We start from the raw sequence: 15,106 nt of genomic DNA on the forward strand, positions 1-15,106 counted from the left end.
AGATATACAAGATAAGAAATCATGGTGCGTGTTGTTGTTGTTGTTATCAAAAACTATATACAGGGCAAGTAGGTACAGTGGTTGTTAGTGTTGATTTTTAATTTTTCTTCTATAAACTACAAGTATATATTACGATTTGGTTACAGTATCTCTAAGAATTGCTTTTGCTATGCAGACAGGAAAATACATAGTGCTGTGGCTTTGTGTGTTACATTTAAGTTGGTGTGCATTAACAAAGATATAGAGGGTAAGAAGCCACAGTGTCTCTTAGTGTTAGTTTTGCTACAAGGGATATACAGGGTAAGAAGTCTCAGTATTGTGTCTTATTAATTTGTTTACAAGGATATAGAGGTCAAGAGGCCATAATGTCTATCAGTGTTTATTTTGTTACAAAGATATACAAGATAAAACACCAGTATCTGTTAACTTTGGTTTGTTACAAAAATAATTGTAGTAAAAAGCCATGGTGTTTGTTAGGTTTGGTTTTGTTACAAACATAGCTGTGCATGACACTTATATAATGGAGCACCACTATTGCCACTGTTATAACCAGAAAAATACAGTGATGCAATGATGCAATATTTATAAGTATAGCAGAACTTGTTCTACTTTATTAACTTACGTTTTTCATAATAATTTTTTTCTCTATTGGTAAATAATAAAATGTTATTATACAATAACATAATACAGACTTATCAGATCAGCTATCCATATCTGTGAATCACATGAAGAAAGCAGCTAATAACCATACAGCCTTCAATACCTTTATTGAAGTACATAATGAATAGAATGTCATAAATGAACAAATGTGATGAAGATAATAATAATAAATGAATTAATATGAGATAAAAAAATATTTAGTATTAGAAGATATTATGTTTCTTACTAGTTGTTCAGTTTTATTATTGTTTTAGTTTATTATATAATCTTTAGTGGCATCAACTTCTAAAAACTGTTATCCATTAATCCAATTCTTCTTGCCTTCAAAATGTCTGTCCCTGATGAGAAAATGTGCTCTAAAGCTGCATTCATTGGAATGAACTTATTGAAGTAAATACACAGAGGTTTAAAAGATAGTGAAAGAAATAAGTTTGTTTCCATAGCTTTTTTCTCTGGAAAAGTGTTATTTGATCATTTTACTTTGGAACAAATACTTGTAGATTTTGCTTGTTGTTTAAAGCACATAAAGAAGTTTCCGTTGTCGTTTCTCTTAGTGCTTGAAAATGATGAAAAAAATCTCTTCGATCAACATTTGCTGGACTTTCACCATCACTATTTTCCATCTTCTCTGAAAGATTTCTAATCATCATTTGTTTTACAGTTTAATTCCTGGCATTTGCTTATTCAAATCAGTTTAAACCATAGGTGTGAATGTCAGCTGTGAGAACATGGTCCTTATTGACAAAGGCAACAAGAAATCACTTCTCAATTCATAGAATCAAAGCATAACAATTGGCTTGCAAGTCTAGAGTGGTATGGCACAAAGACATTTTAATTTTGTCAAACATATAGCAAGTGTTGGCAGAGGTAGTTACATACAGGCCTTTGTTTCACTTTGAAATAAATTCAGCATACATGCTATAGGTTGCACAACAATTACATATTATTTGATGAAGTTTATATCTGAAAGGTTGAAATACGCCATATATTTTATTCATTGAACTATCTCTCTTTGTTATTATGCTTTCCTGCCCCCCAGTGGCTCAGAGGTATGTCTTCGGACTTACAATGCTAAAAACTGTGTTTCGATAACCGTGGTGGGCAGAGCAAAGATAGCCCATTTTGTAGCTTTGTGCTTAATTCAAAACAACAAATATTATGCTTTCCACATAAACAAAAGCATTGTATATTGAATTCCAACATGTATGACATGGACAAACAAATTTTTTACCCAATCCTTGTTGCATAATGTCATCTACTATAGTGCTGTAGCTCTGTTTGTTATTAAATATAAAAAGAGGTTTTTATATGATGTGATATGGCTTAGTAGTACTATCATGGTATGGTATTGCTACATTGGTATCTTGTAATAATAATAATGATTTAATTTCTTATCCAATGCTCCTTTAGTCATAGCCAGCCATTCAAAGAACTTATTGCTTCTCCATATTGGTCAAAAGGTAAATGAAAGAGATAGGATTTCTAAAGACTCTTAAAGATGTGACAGACTTTGCATGTTACAGCATAATAACATAGACAGAAAAAGCACAATCATCAAATTGTGTGTGAGAAAGATAGAAAATAACAGTACTAGTATTGGTATGTTCTAGCATTGACCCACAAAACCAGTAGATTTTATGTCCTTTCTTGAATTTCCTTTTTCTATCATTCTCATGCATATCCTTTAAGCTATGCATTCCTGTAGGCATTATGTGTTAGATTTTTATAAGGTAAGAAGCTATAATGTCTGTTAGTGTTCGTTTTGTTATAAAGAAATACGTGGTAAGAACTTAGTTTTGATCTTATTGTATAAATATAAAAGGTGTAAGAAGCCACAGTCTATTTGTATGTGTTTGTGTTGGGTTTTGTCGCAAGGATAAAAATGTTTGTCTTTAAATGTTGGATTTAGAGAGTTTAAAATTATTTGTTTTTTACACAAGATTGTTATAAATTTCAATGTTTGTACACTGAATTAAAAACAAAACCTATTAACAAAAAAGTATCCCACCTTTTTCGTAAGTAAAAAACTTTAAGATTGCAATATAAAACTAACATAGTGCATTGATATTTACAATAATGGTTACCAGTTTCTAAGCATCAAAAATACTTTCAACTTTTATTTAAGTTGACATGCATGGCAGTGCAATTTAGATTGAAGCACCTGTAGGTGTGTATCTGACTGTGAAATTAAATAAGATGTTTTAGTTAATGGTTTACACATTCACCTTTGTTTTTTCTGCATAGTTAACCATTGTCCAAAACTTGATAGACCACCAAGTAGTTTCTTGGAGGTTACAGGGCAGACAGCTGGCAGTCAAGCAAAATATAGTTGTGAAAAAGGGTATAAACTTGTTGGAAACAAGGTTCGGAATTGTGAACTTGGTGGCATATGGACAGGCAGAGATCCTCAGTGTAAATGTAAGTTTAACTGTTTTTATGTTGTATGTTTATTGATGTGCACTAATTCTGATAAGAATGATATATTCCTCAGCCATCAGTAGCTATGGTGATTATTTAGTGTGTACTTTGAGGAATACTCAGCTTGTTATTAAACTGATTTTATTTTAGACAAATAATTAAATTACATTGTAAATAAAGTTTGTTTTTTTTATTTATCATTCATGTCCCCAGGTAGGTCAACAATAAGTTTATGGACTTAGAATTTTAAAATCCAGTTTTCACTTCCCCTCAGCAGACAGAAAGCTGATTGTGTAACTTTGCACTTAGAAAACAACAACAACTTTTAATGTATTTCATGAGGCTCATTTTGCATAAAATAAATATATGGACTGTTATAGTAACAAGGAACTCTATTCAAAATGTATTTATATTTTATCACACTTTTTAAAGGAATAATTTATTAAATGTTTAATAACTGAAAGATTGACACTCATACTGTGTGATTGTTTGACAAGGATTATGTTCTGTACCCATCTCAGTCGTAATAAATGTGTTTGAGATCTAGTTGTGTTGCTAGTTTCTTGTTCTGCTTTGGTTTCAAGTTCTTCCTTTTTTCTAAATATTCATTCATCTTTCCCTGAGTATATTATTTTGAAGTGTTCGATGTTAGTCTTTTTGCTATAGTCCTTGCTTGGATGGTCGTAAATTCTAGGACAAGTGTGGACAAGTACTGATGCATCACCAGCAATGTTTTTGAAGGAGATATTCTGTCTGTAAAAAAGAAAAAGTTACATATTTATTTTTTTTGGTTTAGAAATCACTTTTAGGCTTACATGAGGATAAATGGGTCACAAAATGTTTTTAATTTTTCTTACTAATTTGATGGTTCTCATGGATTCTGTAGCATGTAAAATCAACGTAGTCCCTTGATTTTTAAAACTGTGGTCGTACTATTTTACATATGGAGAATGTTACTTATGAATTCTAGTAAAGTTCAGTTATGTTTTCACTTTTATCAACGTAATGAGTTTAAATCAGCTATATGCATCAAAATGTTTCATCTTATTTGCCTTTTATTTAACAAAAAAAAGGATGTTGGTTTGAACAACATAAACATTTTATAAAGTTCTACGGATTTCCTGTTCTTGTTAATCTGAAAAATTAGTATAAACAGTAATCCACACTTAAGCTTACATAAGGCTTAATTTCAGAAATACAAGCTAATCATAGTACTAAGACTCAAGGACCCAGACTTTATAGTTTTATAAAATGTTAATACTGTTTAGAGAAATTCATTTGTTTTTGTGAATGGGTTTTCAAACTTTTTTATTTTCTTCAGTTATTGACTGTGGGAAACCGAATTCTTTAAGCAATGGGGACCTTGTGCTCCTCAGTCAAACCACAACGTACTTAAGTAAAGTTCACTACTCGTGTCATCAGAACTTCAGTCTCGTTGGAGACAAGGAACGAACTTGTCTTGACACAAGGTTGTGGAGTGGACAGGATCCAGTCTGTAAAGGTAAGAAAGTAGAAACACAAGGGTTTTTATGCATTCTTGCTACCATACGTATATATATATATTTGCAGATTATTTTTATAGTTCTTATTTTCTGTAACAATATTATTGCTGATAATAATTAATATCTTATTCACTGTATTATAATGTCTTGTTGGTATTTTTTATGCACAAATAGCATTTTTCATCTGTTTGTAAAATGTGTATTTGTATATCCTGATCACAGGGTTGTACAGAAATAAATAGGCAGTCTATTGTAAGCTCATTTACCATTACTTAGATTAAATTAGTATGTTTAATCATGTATTTAACATTGGTCTATCAGTATAACTTTCAAATTTCTGTAGAATGACACTGTAACAGTGTTTCATGTTTGTTGAGAAATTGATCTCCTACATAATATTTCATATATTGTAAAAGGTTTTCAAGTGATAAAATTTCTTTATTTTTGTTAGTTGCTATTTACATGTTGTTTTTATCAAAGTACTACATCATATGACTGCAAGGAAACACAAAAATGAGTAATTTTGGTGTAACAGTTTTTTTTCTGTTGTTATACTTTGAAGAATCAGAGAGAGATTGGATATCATATATAGTTATTTGATAGTAACAATCCTGAGAAAAGGTTCAAATTATAAATCTTTTACAGTAATTGACTGTGGAGAGCCAGACATACATCCTGGATCATATGTTGAAGGAGATGGATTTACTGTCCATTCTGTCATTGATTATTTTTGTGAAACTGGTCATATGATGATAAGTGCATCTTCTCGTAGAGTGTGTGGACTGGATGGAAAGTGGACAGGTGAAGCTGCTGTGTGTCATTGTAAGTTTATAAACAATTATTAATGTAATATAACATTAGCCACATTTAATTATATCTTTCTTAAAAGTAGTCAGACAATACTTAGATTAAATAACAAAAATGTTTAAAGACAAAAACCAACATTTAGTGGTATGCAATAGATATATAAAAATGAGTCTTTCCCAGATCTTAAAGTACCATAAACAGTTTAATTAATAATTCATTATATAAAGATAAAATACCATGAGACTGGGTACCATGGTACCCATAGAGTACCTTACCATGGTACTCATAGAGTACCCATTTACTCATACCCCATTCCCAGTCTCATGATATTTTATCTTTATATGATAAATCATTAATTAAACTGTTTTTATTGTATTTTGATACTGGGGGCAGGCTCGTTTACTTTCATAATTATTGTGTATCATTAAATATTGGTTTTGTCTTTAAACATCTGTGTTATTTAAAATTTACCCAAGTGTTGTCTTAATTTTAATAATTAGACTAAACAGTATAAACAAATGAAAATACAATAAAAAAGATACTGGAGAGGGTACAAAATAAGTGTTATCTAGTTCACAACAGGATGCATTTACTATCTTTCATTGACTTCAGAGTACATAACAAGTTAGATTTTCTGCAGATGTTGACTGCGGTCGAGTTCCACCCATACCCCGAGGATCAGTCCACTACGCCAATGAAACTACTTTCCTTTACAGTCTTATATCTTATAAATGTAATTTTGGATATCGTCTGGTCGGTGAAAGTGTGCGAAGATGTCTGGAAGATGGTCACTGGAGTGGAACCACCCCTTTGTGTGAAGGTTAGTGGGATACACTGCAGTACTGTATTATGATAGTGGGATACACTGCAGTACTGTATTATGATAGTGGGATACACTGCAGTACTGTATTATGAAAATCAAAGTAAGTGTTAAAACATTATACATTTTTACCAAGCAATGACCTCCTAGGTTATGATGTAATTTCCTAGCTCACAAAACAATGTAAAAATGTACTCTAATCTCTGTGGACATTAAAGGAAAAATTATCTTACTATTACTATTTCTCTTCATCTGCTTAGACATTTCATATATACATACTCCAAAAAAAGTACAATTTGTTTAGTAAGCTATTTATTTTGATGAAAAATATATTCGATATTTCAAGTATCTGATGTAATTCTTATAAAAACTTGTAGTATAAAATGTCCTTGATATTAACTTCACATTATGTTGAAGAGAGTTAATGAATGTTTAATCTTGAAAACATGCCATTTTACAATAGTTGATGGATGTATTTCACATTAGCTCCAACTTGAGAAAGATGTTTTGTAGTTTTAGTCATTTTTGGTTTTTATTTTTTAGTGGTATAGCTTTAGGTAGAGAACTTTTATCTGCTATAAATATGTCTAGAAAACTTCTTATTTACAACTGTAAACAACAAATATATGTGTATTCAAAAGTTTATTGTTGTTTGAAGAACTGTAAGCAGCTTAGCAATTTATTATTTAACCACAGCATTAGGCCTGATGAAATCTTCCATCAAAGTGTTAGCTAGCTTAGTCAAACATTTTTCTTTCTGGAATTCTAATCACAAAGATTTAAGTTCTGTCAGTATTTTAATCATCATCTGTACTTATTATTTCCAGAAATTCGTTGTCCTGTTCCACAAGTGCCACGTAATGCTACAGTTGTTTACAGTGGCAATGACAGATCTTTGGCTGCTTCCTTTAAGATAGGAGCTAATGCTCAGTATCGATGTATGGAAGGCCACGTTCTAAGGGGAGTGTCATTACGAAGATGTCTGCAGACAGGAGAATGGAGTGGAGAAGTGCCGTCATGTGAATGTAAGTAACCACAATATTTTAATCCTTAATTACAAATCCAATAATTGAAAGAGATAAAAATAATTGGTAACAATAAGAAATACAAACATAAATATTGTGAAGTTCAAACAATAGTGATACATTTACTTAACATTGTTCAACAAAAATGCATTTCTTGTGATCGTGAGAAAACAACCAGATGTATTTTTAAACTCTGCTAGTGTACTTGATTTGAGGTGAGTGCTGTGTTCTAGATTTCACTGATGACCATCAAGGTTTTGTTTATTTAATATTATAAATATAAATACTACATTTAATCGTTTTTATTTTTAGTTGTAGATTGTAGATTTCCTCTACCAGTAGCACATGGACACTGGCTACTTCCCAACAATTCAACATTCTATGGCATGTCAGTGGAGTACGAATGTGATGAAAATTATGAAGTGGATGGACCAAGCCGTAGGCTTTGTTTAGACAATGGAACATGGAGTGGTCAAGATCCTCAGTGTATAGGTGATTAAAGATTGATACAAATATTAATAATTAGAAATCTGATTTTCAGAGTAAAGTTTGATAGTAAACATTAGAATTCCAATAGTTCAGTTTCTTACAGTTTTATATTTCTTCTTCATGAAGAAGTATCTCTATGGCAACACAGTCCATCTTCTGAAATTGAAACATTCACTGCTGAGTATGCTTTAGAGAATAGGTTTTTGTATAATTAAGTTTTTCTCATTCAATTACATGCGAGTCTAGTTTGGAGCAAATTCTTTTGTAAACCCTAATGTACGAGCTCGTTAGTAACAATTGGAAAATATATTTGATTTAAACGATTACTTGCTCTGTATTATTGTAAAAAGTCTGTATTGTGCATTATTTCAGTCAATATTTTTATATGACAAAGACCTTATGATACAAGACTACAAACTTAGTTCTTTTGGCTAGCATTTTGGTACAATGTATTTTTATTAATTTTGGGGTTATTGTTCTTGTACATATGTTACATTTTGTATAAACAAAGTAACTGACATTAAACTTTTTCATATTTTTTTTTGATCTCGTGATTTAATATTTTGGGGGTAATAAAAAAACATTAAAAGGCCAGTTCTTTTAAATAATTAGGCATGAAAAGTATCTATGACAGTGAAAAATAATAACTCTGTTTCACAGAAATATTTATGTGATGTTTCAGAAATCTCTTGTGGAGTACCTGATACACTTGACACAATGACCTTTGTAGATGGCAGTGTTTTCACTGTTGGACGAATGGTTGTGTATTCATGTATTAAAGGTTATGAAGTGATAGGTGAAAGTATACGTTCTTGTCTAAAGAATGGCCAGTGGTCAGGACAGACACCATTTTGTCAATGTAAGTATTCTTCAAGCTGACAAGATATTATATTCTTAAATATTAGATGGTAAAATTAATTTATGATCACAAGTTTATCTATATCAGTGGTTTTCAAGATTTATCGTGACTAGAATTCCTAACCAATTTTATTCAAATCCCTAAACCTCTCTTTTAAAACAAATTTACGCACAGCTGGTACATTTCTCACTCATGTGCCTCCCTATGAGGTGGGATCATAGTCTGAGAACTGATGATCTATATTACAGCTGGTACATTTCTCACTCATGTGCCTCCCTATGAGGTGGGATCATAGTCTGAGAACTGATGATCTGTATTACAGCTGGTACATTTCTCACTCATATGCCTCCTTATGAAATGGGATCATAGTCTGAGAACTGATGATCTATATTACAGCTGGTACATTTCTCACTCATGTGCCTCCCTATGAGGTGGGATCATAGTCTGAGAACTGATGACCTATATTACAGCTGGTACATTTCTCACTCATGTGCCTCCCTATGAGGTGGGATCATAGTCTGAGAACTGATAATCTATATAACAGCTGGTACATTTCTCACTCATGTGCCTCTATGAGGTGAGATCATAGTCTGAGAACTGATGATCTATATTACAGTTGGTACATTTCTCACTCATGTGCCTCCCTATGAGGTGGGATCATAGTCTGAGAACTGATGATCTGTATTACAGCTGGGACATTTCTCACTCATATGCCTCCTTATGAAGTGGGATCATAGTCTGAGAACTGATGATCTATATTACAGCTGGTACATTTCTCACTCATGTGCCTCCCTATGAGGTGGGATCATAGTCTGAGAACTGATGACCTATATTACAGTTGGTACATTTCTCACTCATGTGCCTCCCTATGAGGTGGGATCATAGTCTGAGAACTGATGACCTATATTACAGCTGGTACATTTCTCACTCATGTGCCTCTATGAGGTGGGATCATAGTCTGAGAACTGATGATCTATATTACAGTTGGTACATTTCTCACTCATGTGCCTCCCTATGAGGTGGGATCATAGTCTGAGAACTGATGATCTATATTACAGTTGGTACATTTTTCACTCATGTGCCTCCCTATGAGGTGGGATCATAGTCTGAGAACTGATGATCTATATTACAGTTGGTACATTTTTCACTCATGTGCCTCCCTATGAGGTGGGATCATAGTCTGAGAACTGATGATCTATATTACAGTTGGTACATTTTTCACTCATGTGCCTCCCTATGAGGTGGGATCATAGTCTGAGAACTGATGATCTGTATTACAGCTGGTACATTTTTCACTCATGTGCCTCCCTATGAGGTGGGATCATAATCTGAGAACTGATGATCTATATTACAGTTGGTACATTTTTCACTCATGTGCCTCTATGAGGTGGGATCATAGTCTGAGAACTGATGATCTATATTACAGTTGGTACATTTCTCACTCATGTGCCTCCCTATGAGGTGGGATCATAGTCTGAGAACTGATAATCTATATAACAGCTGGTACATTTCTCACTCGTGCCTCTATGAGGTGAGATCATAGTCTGAGAACTGATGATCTATATTACAGCTGGTACATTTCTCACTCATGTGCCTCCCTATGAGGTGGGATCATAGTCTGAGAACTGATGATCTGTATTACAGCTGGTACATTTCTCACTCATATGCCTCCTTATGAAATGGGATCATAGTCTGAGAACTGATGATCTATATTACAGCTGGTACATTTCTCACTCATGTGCCTCCCTATGAGGTGGGATCATAGTCTGAGAACTGATGACCTATATTACAGCTGGTACATTTCTCACTCATGTGCCTCTATGAGGTGGGATCATAGTCTGAGAACTGATGATCTATATTACAGTTGGTACATTTCTCACTCATGTGCCTCCCTATGAGGTGGGATCATAGTCTGAGAACTGATGATCTATATAACAGCTGGTACATTTCTCACTCATGTGCCTCTATGAGGTGAGATCATAGTCTGAGAACTGATGATCTATATTACAGTTGGTACATTTCTCACTCATGTGCCTCCCTATGAGGTGGGATCATAGTCTGAGAACTGATGATCTGTATTACAGCTGGTACATTTCTCACTCATATGCCTCCTTATGAAGTGGGATCATAGTCTGAGAACTGATGATCTGTATTACAGCTGGTACATTTTTTACTCATGTGCCTCCCTATGAGGTGGGATCATAGTCTGAGAACTGATGATCTATATTACAGTTGGTACATTTTTCACTCATGTGCCTCCCTATGAGGTGGGATCATAGTCTGAGAACTGATGATCTATATTACAGTTGGTACATTTTTCACTCATGTGCCTCCCTATGAGGTGGGATCATAGTCTGAGAACTGATGATCTATATTACAGTTGGTACATTTTTCACTCATGTGCCTCCCTATGAGGTGGGATCATAGTCTGAGAACTGATGATCTATATTACAGTTGGTACATTTTTCACTCATGTGCCTCCCTATGAGGTGGGATCATAGTCTGAGAACTGATGATCTATATTATAGGATGGAGTTAAAGAGCTTGTTTAGATGTTTTCTGTCATCAAATATAGTTTTCTCTAATTTCAAAACTTTATATTAAATACAATTTTAATTTGACAAATGTCTAAATTCATAATGGATAGGCTTGTTTTTTGTTAAATTAAAGATAAAAAAGGGAGAATAATTTGTATTATCCACGTTATGTACTTCTTTAATGTTTATAAAGGTTTTTAAGATGATAATACATAAACTTAATGTGAACATCCACTTCTTATCATTCATATCTATAGTTTATATTATTTAATCTTCTCACACTCTTCAGCTTAATCTGTATTGTTTCATATTTCTCTAAAGTGATTGACTGTGGCCAGCCCACAGTGGTAACCAATGGAAGAGGTTTTCTGATGAATGGAACAACAACATATAAGGCAATTGTTGAGTACCAGTGTCTGCCAAATTTCAAAATGGTTGGTGATCCTGTAAGACAATGTTTGTTTTCTGGTAACTGGAGTGGCCAAGCACCTAGATGCATTGGTAAGTTTTTTAAATTGAATTTAATATATAACCTAAGCTTATAGTTATTTTTAGTGGTGAAGGCTCATGCATGGGGTTAGTATATGGCTAGGGGTCTAAAATATTGATGTTTAATTACTTACACTGAGTTTATTAAACAAGTGAGGCAAGTTTAATAAGTTTATTTGTTTATTAAAACAAATGTTTTAAGCCAAGACCTGAAAGATGTTAAATGTTATAAAACATTTTACTTCAGGTTTAGTATAAAGCCAGAACCTGAGAGATGTTAAGTTATAAGACATTTCACTTTAGACTTAGTTAAAAGACAGAACGTTACACAGTGTTGTTAAGTGGTAAATTATTTTACTTTGGTCTTAATATAAAGTCAGAGCCTAGTCAGTATTTCTATTGTAAAAAAAAATTCAGACTTTTCTGGTATGTAATTACAAATATAATTTTGAAAAACGAGTGGAACATATAATGCAGATCAAGTTGTAGTATACAGACTAAAAGTATCTTTAAAGAAGATATAGTGGTTCATTGTACTGTAGGCTTGACCCTGCATTTCCTGTTATATTATGGTTGAAAACCACACACTGTGACATGTTAGAATTGTTTGATTTTGCTTCCCATGTCAACAGTTATCTTGAAACAAAAGACTTGTTATAAAAATTATAAAAACATCAATTTTTAAGTGAAATTTTATCTTTTTGATTTCTTATTTTTAGATATTCCTCCAAGTCCAGATCCAAATGAAAATCTTGTAAATGGAGAACGTAAGTTGTTTTTTTTCAAAAGTGTATTACAGTGATGAAGTTTGGGCTACAATAACAATAGTATGTACATACAGGTATAAGGTCTTTTTAAAAGTCTGCATATCATGTATAAATTCAAATATACCATCAGAAACATTGATCGTCAGCTTTCTTTGTATAATATGTACTTACCATGTATCAAAATACTTTACCTTCTGCTAGTAGCAGTTGATGTCATTTCTGGTCCAGTTTGTGATGTAGAAATGTGTGTATGATAACTGATACTTTGAGTTTTATGTCATAGATTTTACTAAAACATTATGTTGCTCTTTGATGTCTTTAAACAAATGCTAATGTTTATACCTTTAAAGTAAATTATAAACATTACAAGAATTCAGGATAAGGTATTGCAGAGAAATGTTTAAGTAATCCATTCCACGATCATTGTCCCAGTGGCTCAGTGATAAATCTGAAGACTTATAATGCTAAAAGTTGAGTTTAAATACCCATGGTGGACACAGAAGAGATAGCCCATTATATTGTGTTGTGCTTAAACAAACTTGAGATATTGTTTTTATTGGTTTTAATGAAGAAGGATCCACAGTTTAAATGGTTGTCAGTATTTTAATGGAATGACAAATATGGGCTCTTGATAAAGATACAAAAACAGTCCAATCATAATCTTACTTATCTTTGAAACAAAATGTTTTATTTACTCTCCCGTGACTTTTAAATTTTTTTTTTTTTTTTTCAGTTTCAGATAGCCAGACTGATGCTGACCGATCCAAAACAATAGGTATCAGACAAGTTCCTATTACATTTAGTCAGTGTAGTGTTTTAACAGTAATATTAGTATTTCTGTGTGATATCATATGAACAGATTCGATAAAAATATGAAATGCATCAGTGGTTCCATATGAGTTTTGTATATCACATTAGCATTCTTTCAAAATAGGTACAAAACTATAAAGAAAGTAAAATAATTTGCTTTTGAAATTAATTACAATTTTGGAAATAAAAACAAAATCAAATATGTTGAGGCAAAAGCCAAGTAGCTTATGATATACAGTTAACATTCCTATTTATAAAGAAAAAAATTGAAATTTAAAACGAATTAACTGTATTAAAAGCAGCCACATATTGTCTGCTTTTGCTGATAGTTTTAATTATGCTACTAAGAAATGTAACTTTTAAATTTATTATCATATGCACATAGGCACAGAAGGGGACATTTCCATTATAGAGGGAAGCACCCACCCTGACTTCTCTATCTATTTTGATATGTTAATAATTTCTCCAACTGTAATTGAGTTCTTGATCCAAAATAGTGGCACAATATAAAGTGATAAAAGTTCTAAAATGAATTTGGTAGTTGGAGAGAAAGAGTCAAAATTAGAAATTAAAAAGATTAAGGTAAAACAGGTTGTATTAGTTGTTCACTACTAGTATTTGAACGGATACCAAAAATCAAACTCGGATACCTGGATAGATAATTTGGGCAGGTATCTAAGTGCTTGAAAATTTTCAACCACTATCAACACAACAGTTTCTAACATGCATAAAATAAAACAACATGAACCGTGATGCTACACAGTTTTAGTTTATTTCACCTTCAGTGTTATACTTTTTTATCAAGTGAAATCATTTCTAAAACTTCCAATAATAAAAAGTTATGAGTGTTTGAAAGGAAAAGTAAAAAAAAATAGTATATGATATAATTATAAACGAAAGAAGAAAACAATATTACCATGAAACTTTCTGTGGTCGTGATGTATAGTGTTATAGCATAGGCTTGCAAAATATAGGTTACTGTGTTTGTGCATAACAGTGACACTTAGGTTGTCTGTATGACATTTAGAAACAGATGTTATAGCATCTGTAGCTCCAGTCATTATAACACACACTGAGAAATTAAAAGACTGCTGAGTGTGCCTGTCCTATTAGAAGAATTAACACAATCAGTAATTGGAGATTACCTCAAATATTTCTAAGAGGAAACTTTGATAATTCCCCATTAAGATTTGTGTGCAAGTGTCTCACTTAAATTGCAGTGAAGTGAAACAACGACTCCACAGTAAGGATCACTGCATTATCTTGAATTATGATGGGCAGCAGCTAGCTACAGTTCAAACAAGTTAAATTAGTCATACAGAAATGTATAAACTTCTGTAAGATCATGTTTGTATTTATAAAATAATTTACAGTATTAACTATGACAAATCACGCAGTCATCAGGTTTGAAAGTTTCCTACGAGTGACAGGCCTCGTTTCTGTCCACAAATGTTGATCGTACCAGACAACAAAATGGAAATAACCACAAACTTGACTCCATGTAGAGAATCAACCAATAATCATTTTACAAAGAAAAATTTAAAATGAATTATTAGAAATTTGCTACTTAATTGACTCTTTGTCACTGATGTTCATCATTACTAATGGACGAGGTAAAAGTTAGTATGATGTAAGTAGATTTTGAGGGTACAATAAACAGTTTAATAACTTGATTTATAAGGTACCCAGTTTTTATTCACTGTTAAACTTAAATATCGGTGTCACAGGACTGCTAATAGAATTTAATCTGACTCTCTATCACTATGATTGTTTCCATTTTCATCTTTACTCTTCATGTTTTGACTTTCTGATTTGTTTGTGATTTTTGCATACTGTTTTCTCTTAAAAACAATAATTTGTTTACCAAATGGGATTTCATTCTACACCTTTGTTTACCAAATGGGATTTCATTCTAGAAAATTT

The 15,106-nt window shown here is 32.4% G+C and overlaps 1 protein-coding gene across 3 annotated transcripts in view; it reads left to right on the plus strand.

Moving 5' to 3' along the window:
• Positions 1–15,106, plus strand: part of LOC143230043 (sushi, von Willebrand factor type A, EGF and pentraxin domain-containing protein 1-like) — a 115,047-nt gene that overhangs the window by 83,083 nt on the left and 16,858 nt on the right. For all 3 annotated transcript variants that reach the window (XM_076463000.1, XM_076463003.1, XM_076463002.1), the window contains 10 exons: positions 2,905–3,078; positions 4,400–4,579; positions 5,226–5,402; positions 6,028–6,207; positions 7,035–7,232; positions 7,545–7,724; positions 8,404–8,580; positions 11,439–11,618; positions 12,326–12,373; positions 13,107–13,148. In XM_076463000.1, coding sequence (XP_076319115.1) covers positions 2,905–3,078; positions 4,400–4,579; positions 5,226–5,402; positions 6,028–6,207; positions 7,035–7,232; positions 7,545–7,724; positions 8,404–8,580; positions 11,439–11,618; positions 12,326–12,373; positions 13,107–13,148 — 1,536 coding nt within the window. The remainder of the gene's footprint in view (positions 1–2,904; positions 3,079–4,399; positions 4,580–5,225; positions 5,403–6,027; positions 6,208–7,034; positions 7,233–7,544; positions 7,725–8,403; positions 8,581–11,438; positions 11,619–12,325; positions 12,374–13,106; positions 13,149–15,106) is intronic.

Source organism: Tachypleus tridentatus, chromosome 10, assembly GCF_004210375.1.
Source record: "Tachypleus tridentatus isolate NWPU-2018 chromosome 10, ASM421037v1, whole genome shotgun sequence".
NCBI lineage: Eukaryota > Metazoa > Arthropoda > Merostomata > Xiphosura > Limulidae > Tachypleus > Tachypleus tridentatus.